We start from the raw sequence: 13,551 nt of genomic DNA, 5'->3' as shown, positions 1-13,551 counted from the left end.
TAGTCTCCCACTTCCAGGGCAGAAGTCACCTGTTGGGAACGGCTCCTCGGTCCCCCTGCTGGGCTTTCCAGCTCTTCCAGGCGGCTCGATTTCCCCTCAGCCTTCCACCCCAAGTCCCTTAGGGGATTTTCACATCCCCACCCCCCGCTCGGATTTCCGCCTTAGCCCCCCAAGGGCACAGCGCATCGCTTATAGCCACACTGGTCTTCTTTTCCCCCCTCTCTCCTTTTTCTTTCTCTGTCATGATTTGGTGCTTTCGCCACCTTAAAGCGTTAAGTGGGGGGAGCATTCTGAACAAAAATATTCTAACGAAAAAAAGAAGAAGAGGAGGAGGAGGAGGAGGAAGAAGAAGAAGAAGAAAAAGCGACCCACATAGCCCTCCCCACCCACGAAGTGTGCCAGGATACACACAGGCTTCATCTTAGGGCTGAGAGAAGCGCTACGGTTGTTCATACTTTTGGGCCAAGAGATACTGCAAAAGAGGAGACAAAACACTGGGAGAATAGTTCCACATCCTCCTCATTTGCTCCCCCTCCGCGACAATTTGTCTTTTGCACATGAGCATTTGGGGTTAATTATTATTATTATTATTTAAGTGCAGGATGTGAGTTTGGAGGGGAATGAGCTTAAAACCAGTACCCAGGTTTGCCTGAGGGCGCTGGTATTTCTAGTTCAAAAGCAGCCTCTGGCTACCCCAGAGGAGGAGAAAGTGGGGCCCAGAAAGAAGGGAAACTGTTCAGAGTTTGCCAGAGACTCGAGCACGCGTCCTTGTGTATGTGAGGACACCTCTTTTCACACCAAGGTCTGGGGAGCGCTTCAGGATGCTTCCAGAGTGCGGAATGTTGAAGGCGCCCACGTGTGGCCTGGTCGTCCGCGCTCGCGCGTGAAGGTCGGGGAGACGCTCCTTCACAAGTCTGCGAAATCAGGGCGCTCCAGGATGAGTCTATCTCTCAACAACGCACCCCAGCCTTGCAGAGGACCCTCTAGGCCCTGATGGTCGGGCGTAAGCATAGGTTGGAGCTGGCACCAGAAAACTCGACTCCAGGCTGAAACGCGACATGCAAATCTTCGCTGGGTGAAACAAACAGCCGAGCAAGCTGCAGCTTCAGCGGGGGTGGCGGTGGGGGCGGACGCCGCTCTCGTCGGTCTCTGTTTCCAAAGTTGTTACAGTGTGAAAATAAGCGGCTTCGTGCAGCTTGTTGTATGGGCTGATGCTTCCCACCCCCACTCCAGCCCCCAGCAAAACCTGGCAGATAATCAGTACGTCCCACTGTTTAGTCATATTTGACAACTGGGTTAAGTTGGTATCTAGGCGCTGGTGAAACCGTACAAAGGGTGCCCTCAATTACCACCAGAAGCTTCTGGCGTGAGTGGCACTTGTATTACCCCCCGGGTCAGAGGCCAGAGAGACAATTAGGAAGTCACTTAGACCGCTGGAGAGAAATGGCGGGATGCAGTAGGCTCCAGGCCCTCCCAACAAGTCTGTGGTTGTAGACCTGTATGCAGAGGCCTGTTTTTCTCCTCTCAGAGGAGCTGTCCCTTTGCGCCCCCAACTTAATGTGACTGAGTAAAACTGAATCCGGTGAAAATAAGGAACCGGGTAATAGATCGACAATGATAAAGCGAGAATGATGGATAAAAGCTCAAGTTATGCTCCGCAGGCAAGAGCCTGGACACACAAAGTGAACGTTGACATTTCTCTCTGTACTTGGGCTCCCGGACTCGGCGCCCCCTCCCCTACTGCCTCCTTTCCCACAAGTGGAGTGGAATCGGACTGTCAGCCCTAACTTGCAACATCTTGGGGCAGCTGGGGTGGGGGAGCTTATGGCTCGGTCTCTACGGTACTTAAACCTGGCTCGATGCGTGTGTGTAAATTTTTAATTGCACTGTAATTTCTTCAGTCCCCAGCCCGCGCCCCCCACCCCCGCCCTCACCCGCAGACTTGACTGGCACGCGCCGGGAGCCCGGGCTCGGGCCCTTCGGCACGTCTGATTGGCTGCGGGGCAGCTCCCGTCTGCTCTGCCTGCGCCCTCATTGGGCGAGAAGCGCAGCCAGCGGCACTTCAAAGCGGGTGCTCCTCGCACTTAGGCTGAGTTTAGCCGGCGGGAGCCCGGAGTCCGCTCGGCGCTAGCGCGGGGACACGGGAGCCGCGCGGGACTTGAGCAGTTTTTCAGAGCAGTCGCCAGGCTCAGCCCCTCTCCCGGCCCCGCCGCGCAGCTCAGAGACCTGCTATGGCCACGTCTATACTTGGGGTAAGTCGCAAGCGCGGCAACGCATTTGCTTGTTTTAACTAATTTTTCGTTATGGCTTCACCGGGTCCGCGACTCCCAAGGAACTGTTGCTGCTGGACCGCAGCTTCAGCTTATTTTAGCACTTTCCACATTTTCGGGATTGATTCTTTCAGAGTTATTGGAACCCAGAAGATGCTTTTACAAGAAAAGGGTTTCTTAAGCAAGTTTCTTTTCATTTGGTTTTAAAAGCTAAAGATTTCTCCCCCCCCCTTGATTTATAGCCCATCCCCCCTTGCTTTGGGGATTGTTGCAGTTAGACGACTGTGGTGTTTCCAGAAAAGTCTTAATCGTTTTGCAGTCCATACACTCACCGTTAATAAACATTTACATTTACGCGTCTCCCCAGTTCGCCCCTGACTTTGAAAACCGTCGCTGGGCCGCTATCTTCAGATTGTTTTTGTAATCGGTGTGTGTGTGTGTGTGTGTGTGTGTGTGTATGTGTGTGTGTGTGTGTGTGTGTGTGTGTTTTAAAATCAAAATTTTCTATTTAAAAAACAGACAAGTCATGTAGCAAGCCTTGGAAGAAGTGCTCCAAGTTTCACCCAACCCTGGGTTGCTGTTTCGGCTACCTCCGCCCTCGCTGGGTGTTTGTTGTCTGTGTTTACCTTCACGCTTCACCCGGAAGGGCGACTTGGGGGCTTCTGGGAGAGAGTCTTAAGTCCGGTTCTAGGCAGGTTTTGCTGCAACTGAGGTGGAGAAAACCGAGATATTTATGATTTGTAGCCTCACCGAAGAATAACTTCCCGGCGCCCGGACCTTCGCTCTGGCGATCGCCTCTGCCCCGCGGAGGGCCCGGGGCATCCTCCGCGAGCGCGTGGGGAGGAGGCGCGAGCCAGGGACCCACGGCCCCCCGGGACCAGCTGTGGAGGACGAGGCTGCTCACGGGTGCACTTTGTGTCTCCCCCCACTTCCTCCTGCCCTCCTCCTCCTTGCTCCCTCCCTCACCCCACCCACTCTAGGAAGAGCCGCGCTTTGGAACGACCCCGTTGGCCATGCTGGCGGCGACCTGCAACAAGATCGGCAACACGAGCCCGCTGACCACGCTACCAGAGTCGAGCGCCTTCGCCAAAGGAGGCTTCCATCCCTGGAAGCGCTCTTCGTCCAGCTGCAACCTCGGCTCCAGCCTCTCAGGCTTCGCTGTGGCCACTGGCGGCCGTGGCTCGAGCGGCTTGGCGGGTGGCTCCAGCGCCGCCAACAGCGCCTTCTGCCTGGCCTCCACGTCGCCCACGTCGTCCGCCTTCAGCAGCGACTACGGCGGCCTCTTCTCCAACTCGGCCGCTGCCGCGGCGGCGGCGGCCGGGGTGTCCCCACAGGAGGCGGGCGGCCAGTCGGCCTTCATCTCCAAGGTTCACTCGACGGCGGCAGACGGCCTGTACCCGCGCGTGGGCATGGCGCATCCTTACGAGTCGTGGTACAAATCAGGCTTCCACTCGACGCTGGCGGCGGGCGAGGTGACCAACGGTGCGGCGTCGTCGTGGTGGGACGTGCACAGCAGCCCGGGCTCGTGGCTGGAGGTGCAGAACCCCGCTGGGGGGCTCCAGAGCTCGCTGCACTCGGGCGCCCCCCAGGCCTCGCTGCACTCGCAGCTGGGCACCTACAATCCCGACTTCAGCTCGCTTACGCACTCGGCCTTCAGCTCCACGGGCCTCGGCTCCTCTGCCGCTGCCGCCTCGCACCTGCTCTCCACCAGCCAGCACCTGCTGGCTCAGGACGGCTTCAAGCCCGTGCTGCCCTCCTATTCGGACTCCAGCGCCGCAGTGGCGGCCGCTGCCGCCAGCGCCATGATCTCCGGCGCTGCGGCTGCCGCCGCCGGGGGGAGTTCGGCGCGCTCGGCTCGCCGCTACTCCGGCCGCGCCACCTGCGACTGCCCCAACTGCCAGGAGGCGGAGAGGCTGGGCCCTGCCGGGGCGAGCCTGCGGCGCAAGGGCTTGCACAGCTGCCACATTCCGGGCTGCGGCAAAGTGTACGGCAAGACATCGCACCTGAAGGCGCACCTGCGCTGGCACACGGGCGAGCGGCCTTTCGTGTGCAACTGGCTCTTCTGCGGCAAGCGCTTCACGCGCTCGGACGAGCTGCAGCGGCACCTGCGGACTCACACGGGCGAGAAGCGCTTCGCCTGTCCGGTGTGCAACAAGCGCTTCATGCGGAGCGACCACCTGAGCAAACATATTAAGACGCACAACGGGGGCGGCGGGGGCAAAAAGGGCAGCGACAGTGACACGGACGCCAGCAACCTGGAGACGCCCCGCTCCGAGTCCCCCGACCTCATCCTGCACGACTCCGGCGTCAGTGCCGCCCGGGCGGCGGCGGCGGCGGCGGCTGCGGCGGCGGCTGCGGCGGCGGCCTCGGCGGGAGGCAAGGAAGCCCCGACTGGCCCCAACGACTCTTAAAGGCTGGACGAGAAGCGCGAACCAGCGAGCGAGTAGAGACACGGAAAGCGAGTGAGAGGTTCGGAGGGCGAGCAAGCGGGGCACGGGAGGGCGAGGTCTCCAGTGACGCCCCGAAGCCCGGATGGGCGCGATGTGGAGCCACGCGAGGCGCCTCGGCCCTGGTTTGCCGGCTTAGCCTGGAGCTCCCCTCCGCCGTCCGCGCCCGGATGAGAATCGAACGCGTGGTCCAGAAACAAAAGCAAACCGTCCTTCGACACAAACACCTTTTAACACTGCACACACAGATATATACATACACCAGAGACCCACAACCTCCAGTATCCACACTCGTGCGTGCGCGCACACACACACATACACACATCCCTTACACAAACTTCTCAAGCGAAGAGCAATACACAGAATCGCCCCTTCCTCCCCCACTGTCCTTCTCTGTCCTTTTCTCAGAAAACTAGCCACCACCCAGCAAAGGACTGTCAGAACATTTGAAAACAAATGGACCTATAAAAACAGACCTTTGTGTGGATTATATTATATATAAAATGCTCCAAGTCCTGCTTGATATCTACTTACAATGAGACTTTTTTTTTTTCCTAAAAAGGAAGCATCAAAAAAAGGCTTAAGGTGAGAAATTAAACTGGAAGTCTAGCGACAGTTTCTCTGTATTTCATAACATCTGTATAAATAGGGTTCAAAAGATTGTGTTCACTTTTATTTTCTTGTAAATGTTCATTCGAATAGAGTTTTTTTTTTTTTTTCTTTTTGGTGAATTCCTGAAATTCAGGGAGTTTTTTTTTTTTTTTTTATTTTCTGATGCACTTTGTGAAAGTCAGTATATATGTAAAAAGATATTTAAAATGTTGAGTTATCATTTCACTCAAACACGTAAGTTAAGGTCATCTAAAGAAATTAAATGCGTTTATCTGTATGAAGAAAATCTTGACATATTTTCATTTTGGTATTATTAAAGGACTCTGAACAATACACTTCCTTTTTTTATTTTAAATCCTGTTTCCCCCTTAATAACCTTTATGTGGTTGACTTTTTTGTTGGGAAACAATTCCATTAATGTTAGTTGTAGGTAATGTAAAGTTTATGTGGGTTATAAAAGCCATAATACATATACATTTTTGAGAAGTCAAAATTATTTATTTGTATATCAACAGCATAAATTAAATTGGGTTATAAGAACGTGCAGTTGTATTACTTAATGGGTGGGCCCTCGAAAAGTGACATTTTAAGTATCTGAATCACCTAAAAACAGCAGAGTTCCTTGGCAAGTCTAACTGGGGAGACACCTAACTTCCCAGAGGGGTCAGAGAAAACTCTGGTGGATTTGTTTGTTTTTTGAAAGTAATTTGAAAACAATCTGTGAACGGAAAAAGCTTTTTAGAGAGAAGTCTTTTAGCTCTTAAGACCCTCTAGGTTGGGAGGTATCTCAGGGGAATAAATCGCTAGAGTCAATACCCCGGAAAAGACATTTCATGCCTAAATGAAAATCTTGTTAAATGTTATTAATTTTGACTTAGAGCACACAGCAGCCCCCTGTGCCTTGTATTCCCTTATTAGGGATTCATGTCTTATCAAATATCTAATTAATCTCCTAGACATCATTTGTTCTGGCCAACTTTATCTCAGCTGGTCCACGGGGAAAACTCCAAATATTCTCTGTGACAAAGCTCCCTTGAAGATCTTTTTAATTGTCTAAATTAACTGCACCAAATTTGCATGTCAAACAGTAAAGGGCAACCTGAGATAAAATGTAAACGTTTTAAAAGCCCCCAAACTAAGCACTTGATTTGATAACTAGGCTTTTTAATGTTATGGAAGACAACTGCTCCTTTCCTTTTCAAAGAAGGCTGATCTATGCAAATAGTGAATTGGAAATGCCTAGGTCCCGGAGCCGTCAAATGGCCCTCGCAGGTTATTTGAATATCAGTGGCGCTGCTTCTGAAAAGGTTCAAGGATGCTCTCTGACTTCTTTGTGATTACTCAGTGCGGCGTCTTATTCTGAAGAAAAAAACTCAGGAATAATTAAAGGCTGGGATCAGGCCTGGGAACACATTTGGGACAGGAATCTCATTTAGACAGTCTCTTTCAAAATAAGGCACAGTTAAATTGACCAGAAGGCAATTATTGAAATGAAAATTATTTTCACTCTCTTTGTCTTCTGACCACCAACTTAACAGCACCAGTTTAAAAAGAGGGAGAAGGGAGGGAGAGTCGAAAAGAAAATTGGTAAATGAGACAATTTTTGCAATTCGAAAAAAAATGTTAATTTGGAAAATAAAGTACATATTTGCAGAATAAAAATATTTCTAAAAGGCTTCCTACACAATAGGACATACAAGAGAATTGATCACCAACAGATTTTTTTTTTCTTTTTCGATTACTGTCCTTGGAAACTTGAAGATTTTAATTCTTAGAAAAGAAAAAAATTAATTATTGTTATTAACAGTCATCAGAACTCCGCTCTGAAAAGCCAAGTAGTGAAGTAGCGATTGAACAGAACGAAGGTCCCCAGCGGGGCGTTTGCAATATGAGGTTCAGTGGCTTCTTTGCTTCTTTTGCTCGCTACCCCCCCACCCCCACCCCACGGGGAAAACTCTCTTTTATAGTTTTTCTTCACTTTGGCCATTTTCTTTCACCGCTCAAGCCGTTTCTAACGGAGACTCTTCGCCCCTCATGCTCCTTCGGGGTTCATATCTGGTCTTGGGGAGAAGCTGGCAGAGGTGCTTTGGACAGAAGCGCTGCAGGCCCAGAGTGTGCCGGGTAGGTCTGGGGGCCGTGGGCGGGCGGCGTGGAGGTGAGGACATGGTGAGGGTTCCCGAGGAATGAGGGCGCCCGGGTGTCGGGTCCAGGAAGCTTTGTTTCTCCTTTATAATAAAAGCAGATCAAAGGGCCTGGCTGTGCAGGTCCCACTTGCCGCGCAGCTCCCTCCGCAGGCCAGTGATCAAGGCCTCTGCGCCCTGCCTCTGCCCCGCGGGTCAGCCGATGTCCATCACCGCGGCTCCCGGGAATGGCAGGCGGCGACACAGACCCAAGTGTCCTGCGGGGAGACCAGAGTGCGCGGAACCTGAACCCGGTGGGAGCGGGACAACCGTTCTTGGCCGAAACCAACCTGGGAACACGGATTCCAAGTGCCTCCAGCCCCTCCTCCGTCCCTTCCCTCAGCCGTAGGAATCCCAGGGGCGCGGAGAACCTTGACCCCAGTGCGTGGCGACCAGCTGAGGCCGAGCAAATTGGAGAGGGCGTGCGTGAGAAGAGAGAGTCCATAAGCGAGGACGCTAGTTGGGTCCCCAACTGAGATGAGGCCGTGCCTCCCCAGGGCCACCTCGGGGCCCGGGTGGCCTGGCCTCTCTGGCTTCGCGACCCAGAGGAGGTGAAGGCCGCCGCCTGAACCCGGGCACAGATGTGGAGGCCGTTGCACCGGGGCCCGGAGTCCCTCCAGAGCCAGGGTGAGGGAAAATGGGATTTCGTTTCAGCGGGTTTCTCAAAGTTTCCTGTTCCGCAGCTTCTAGGGCAATAGAGGAACCAAGACCAGGCGTTCCTCGGCCTGCGCCTATCCATCCCCAAACCACACCCTCCCTCGGTGCTTTCCTTTCCGGACGCTGCTGTAACCCCCTGGAGTGAACTGGATCCTACCTGGTGAGGAAAAAGGAAAGGAAAAAAAAAAATTTTTTTTATGCAAAGGAGAGAAAACATTATTTTGACGAGATTAGATTGTGCACCTGAACGGCGTGTCTGGACATTCCGTCAAGTCGTTGCAAATCGTGTAAAATTGAATTTCTTATTATTCAGATGGAAACTTTATTTATTTTAACTCTAATCTTATTTGCATCTATTATCTGTATTCACCAAAGCTCTCTTCCACTACAAAAATGCAGATGAAGTAAATCTCACATAAATCCCGCCCATTTGGGTAATTGGTATACTAAGTGTTTATTTTAAGTGAGAATAATTTAGCTACAAATTTTCTTAAGGAATAACATTCTTAACACATTAAAAAAACTGAAAACTCTGATTTGCTTTTATGTTTGACAGTAGCTCTTGATTCCCACAAGAGGAGCGTGGCGAGTGCGGCTCGCTGGCGCCATCTAGAGCTCCAAAATGGGAGAGCCGCCCTGTCTGCCTTGAGCTTGGCTCTTAGCGTGCGGAGACCGGCTTTTCCTGTGAGCTGCAGCAACCCAGCGAATCAAGCAAAGAAAAGAGGGGTTTTGTGTTCTATCAGGGAACGAGCTCCGCTACTGGGGGGCACTGCTTAGCCGTGGCTCCCAGGGAAGGGGGTCGTTTCTGGAACGTGCTAGCCGGAAAAGCCAAGCAAAACAAAATAACGCCCCGTTTGGCCCTGGTCTTAGCATTGTTGCATTTAACATCCTTTTCAAGGCAACTTCGGGGTCTATCAACTCAGAGAACGTTGAGCGCAGTCGGCGGCGCGTGGACCCTGAGATTGGAACCTAGCTATGGGAGCAGCGCCCCCCACTCCCGCATACTTGGCTCAACGACCCCAGATTGAGGTCTCCTCCCGGAAGCCCATGGGGCCAGAACCAAGCAGATAAAACCCGGCCACCAAAACCACCCCCACATTCCCAGACACCCTTGGATGGAAAGGAAAGCCAAGGACCCGCAGCTTTGGCCAACCAGGACGCAGGGACCTCCCAAGTTGCTTTCTGCTTAGCCGCGGTCCTCCAGGAGGCCACCTCAGCCCAAGTCGGGCGCCTGGGACTCCTGTGCAGGCCGAGGCCGGGCGAGGAGCTCCTAAAGCCCTCGCTTCGGACCCTTCCGAAGGGTGCGAACACCCCTTGGGCACAGACCGACCCTCTTTGTCCTTTTTCCCTTTGAAACCCAAATCTAAAATCAGATAACAGTTGGGGGCGTTGGCCAATTTTCTCTCCTCTGTGCATCGCCCTCCCCCCGCCGCCCCTTTCCCTCCTCTTCCTAGTCCACTACCCCACCCCCATCCCCAGTCCTCAGACGTCGTGCAGTGACTTCATCCCTCCCCCACCCCTCGCGCATTTATTATATTTTAATTTTAACAGCGACACCTTCCAACCCCGTGCCCGCTGCGGCGGAGGCGCAGTCGCCCGAAGCAGCGAGAACCCGGCCGAGGCGTCTGGGCGCCTGGCTCCCCGAACTCACGCCAGGGAAACGCAGTGCGTTTCCGGGAACTCGCAGCCACCTTTGCAGCGGGTACTCGGCTGGGTTTGTATTTGCTGTTTTAATACAAACCCCGCCGCACTGCCTATTTCAAAGATGTGCTAATTACTACTTGGATAGCAGGGCGCAAAGTCCTTGTCCATTTCCCAGTACAAAGTAGGTTGCTAGAAAATTTGAAATTGCCTTTCAGCCTAAAGCTGCCTTACCTGAATGTCATAATTACAGTAATTATGTACATCCAAATTACATGCTAATTAAATTAGAATCAAATCGTTCTAAATCGAAATCAAATGAGGTAGTGAAGAATTAATCAATGACAACATAAATAGAGAGCTTCCTTCAGAGATATTTATTGTAACGATCCAAGGAGGAATTTGATCTGAAAAAGTCACCTGTTTATTTACTTTCAAATTAGTAATCAGTTATTATCCCTTCTCCATAATTTTAACCGTTCAGTGTTATTTACCCCCCACCCTTTCCAGATGCTGGAGTTTATAGAAATATGTATGAGGTAAATACATACAGACATGCCTCCCCCATATATTATTGATATAAATACATGCGGTATGTTTTCATCTCCAGTTAGGGAGAAGGTTTCAGAATGTCCATGGGGATACATCCATCCTGTGCTCGTTCTCAGGGACCCGGGAAATGTTAGCACCTTGGGAGTTTTCTGTTTTTTTCGAAAACCTTTGCACACTCTTCCTTTGGAAACGCACGCTGGGCATTTTGCATTGTTTTGTGTGCATCCTATCCTTCCAGGGTGATTCATTTATAAAAGAAATGCAAACTGATAGGGTGTGACTCCCACAGTCCGTTATATGATTGCAGATTGATGACAAGCGTTGACATTTTCTTTTTTTGCCCCAGGAGCGAGAATAGCCCTGGCTTTATAAAAGCGCCTTCTTCACCTGTGGAGCCCCAGCCACCAGAGAAATTCGCTCGCCTTCCTAACTATTGCTGGCGAGTCCGCCCTCCGACCCGCGCACGGGAGACGCGCCAGAGGCCAGGCGAGCTCAGGCGGGAAGTGGCAGGCGAGGCCCTGGCGCGCAGCTCCCCTGACCCGCAGCCGCGAGGAGTGGCCTGGGAATTTCTTCGGGATGCGTTTAGGCCACTGTGGTGGAGAGGGGAGGAGGGACCGGTACAGAGAGCTAACTCGGACCCTTTCCCGCTACATTTTATGAGTAGGGTGTCTAGAGGCCTCCTAGCGCAAGAGGCGCATCTTCCAGAAAGGTTGTGCACCCTAATTCTCAGTCCATTTGAGAGTGCTCAAAAGATTGCCAGAAGCGTGTAGGGAAAGAAAACATCAGAGAATGCAGTGTGGCGTCACTTCTGGGGAGGGGAAGGGGCTACCCCAGTTCGGAACTCACCCTACCACACTACCCCAGCCTCTTCCTGCTTCCTTTTGGTTTAGGGTGATGTCCTTGGAGGCCCGGCTCTGAACCGCACCAGAGTTCTCGGACCTCTACTTCTTCCCACCCCCTCGGGAAGTCTTTGGAGCAGTAGGGACAGAGGTTTTGTGTGTCTCCGAGTGGGGGAAGGCGGATCACAGGCAGTGCGGCCGGAGCATGCATTTCTCTCCATTCCAAGCAATTCTTGGCATTTCATTCCGAACGAACCTCGCTTCATTATTACATTCTGGGGGTTCTGGAGTTCTGTTAAGTGTGGTGTGAGGGAGGAGAAAAGGAGAAGGTGGCGAAAAGTTATCTGCTTCCTTTTCTGCCAGCAGGAACCGGGATCTAGGAGCCTCAATCAGGACAGCTCTCAGTTGCGTTTCCCAAAGCTAAGTTCCCTCGTTTCTATTTGTTCCTCACAACTTTTAAAAAGCATTTCTCCTTTTGATCTTAAAATGCTCCCAAGGCCCGCAGGTATTGCATGCCTTTCTTTATTTCTTTTCAAGAAGTGGTAACTATAGCAAAGGTTTCTTTTCAGAAAACCTAAATAAGATGTTTTAGTATCCTTTAGCTACTGGAGCTAAAAATGCAGCTTTCTTCCTGGTCTTAAGCACAGGGTGTGGAGGATGTGGCCTTTTTGAGAGGCCTCCGCCAGCGTCTTGGGTCGTTAAGTAAGAAAAGTGAAATGGGCCAAGTGGATTTTGAACTCTGAACTTCAGGGCTAAAGCATACCAAAAATGTTCCGTGATTAAAATTGGGAAAGCCTCCTTCCAGCAGTGGGGACTTGATCTGTTTCTCTGTCAGTAAGCTGTCTCATGGAAGAACAGTAAGAAAGGTCGCTCCAAACCTTTCACATAAAAAGCTTTCTTCAGATTGCATCTGTATGATTCAAAACAAGATCGATTTCACATTGCAAGGTAAGCAGACCTGCCGCTACGCTGCAGCAACCTCTTACTATTTTATCATTTATTAAAAGAAATTATAAGTAATTCACTATGTAGACATTCAAATAACTTAAGTCCTAACCTAGCAACCTGATCGGTCCTGGTCATTTGTAAATCGACAGCACCTCCTACAGGAATCAGTTTGCTAGTGTTACCTTAAGTGTTAGGCTTGGGGTAAAAGGATTAAGGGGATGTCCCCCAAACGTGTTCTATGCCTCTCAGTGCAGTTCCAGGCCTATGGACAAATCAAGAAATGTCTACATATATCCAGATTCCTTTAAAAGAACTTCTCTATTAAGGGTAAGAAGAATGACCAACCTCACCGGATGGATTTTCACAAAATTGTCACTTTAGAGTACTAATTTTGCCTGGTAGTGGAGATTAAACCTAGGGCCACTCTACCATAGATTAAAACCCCAGCCTTTTTTTTTTTTTTTTACTTTTCTGAGCTGGAGTGTGGCTAAGTTACCCAGGCTAGCCTCCAACTTGTGATCCTCCTGCCTTAGCCTCCTGGGTAGCCACCGAACCTAGACTGTTGAGGACTTTTGTTTGGGTTCTTAAATCATATTAAACTTGGAGGATTCTTCTTTGGCTTCTGTATTTAGAGGAATCTCTACACATACAACTAGACAGATCCCCCTCTTTTTTTGAGGTTCATCTCTGGTTTTTACATTTCAAAAGCAAAAGTAGAATTAGATGCCTAGTATTTTTATTAAAAAATCACTTCCCCCCTATATCATTAGGGTGCACAAAGTACACTAGATAAACCTCTTTAAAGCTGTTTATTATGTGTTATGACTGTGTGAAAATGCTTCCCTTCCATTTTTAAGTTTACGAAGTTAAAATGCTAGCTTACTGGGGTTGTTTAGCACAAGCTTGGGTGACCAAGGCTATAAGACAAACAGCAAATTGACATCTTCCATAACTATGTGGAACTTTTTCTCTAAGAATTTTTTTCTCATAAAGAAATAGCACTTTATGGTTTCTCAATCTTAACAATGAAGATTAAATCAGAGATTTAAAAATAAACAAATCCTTACCCTAAGTACATGTATGAAGACACGAATGGTGTGACTATACTTTGTGTACAACCAGAGACATAAAAAATTGTGCTCCATGTGTGTACTATGAATTGAAATGCATTCTGCTGGCACGTATAACAAACCGGAATAAGTAAATTTAAAACACACACACACACCAAAAAACAAAAACAAAAACAAAAACAAAAACCTAACAGCTACTTTAAAGTTAAAAGTGGACTACATTTTTGTGAAAGTCAAAGTGAAAAGAAATATGTATTTCTTTAATTCATTCTTAATTACGATTCATTTTTAACATTTCTCTTCATGAGTACTATATTGGCTCAGAAACCATTTTT

The 13,551-nt window shown here is 50.1% G+C and overlaps 1 protein-coding gene across 1 annotated transcript; it reads left to right on the top strand.

Annotated features, from left to right (window-relative positions):
- The first annotated feature begins 2,231 nt into the window (after window positions 1-2,231).
- Sp9 (Sp9 transcription factor) lies at window positions 2,232-4,681 on the top strand. The gene is made up of 2 exons (XM_076866551.2): window positions 2,232-2,252; window positions 3,251-4,681. Exons 1-2 carry the CDS (start codon window positions 2,232-2,234, stop codon window positions 4,679-4,681), a joined length of 1,452 nt encoding a protein of 483 aa, XP_076722666.1.
- Window positions 4,682-13,551: the final 8,870 nt, after the last annotated feature.

This window comes from Callospermophilus lateralis, chromosome 9 (assembly GCF_048772815.1).
Source record: "Callospermophilus lateralis isolate mCalLat2 chromosome 9, mCalLat2.hap1, whole genome shotgun sequence".
Lineage (NCBI taxonomy): Eukaryota > Metazoa > Chordata > Mammalia > Rodentia > Sciuridae > Callospermophilus > Callospermophilus lateralis.
The sequence above is the reverse complement of the archived record's forward strand: the minus strand, read 5'-3'. Positions and strand labels throughout refer to the sequence as shown.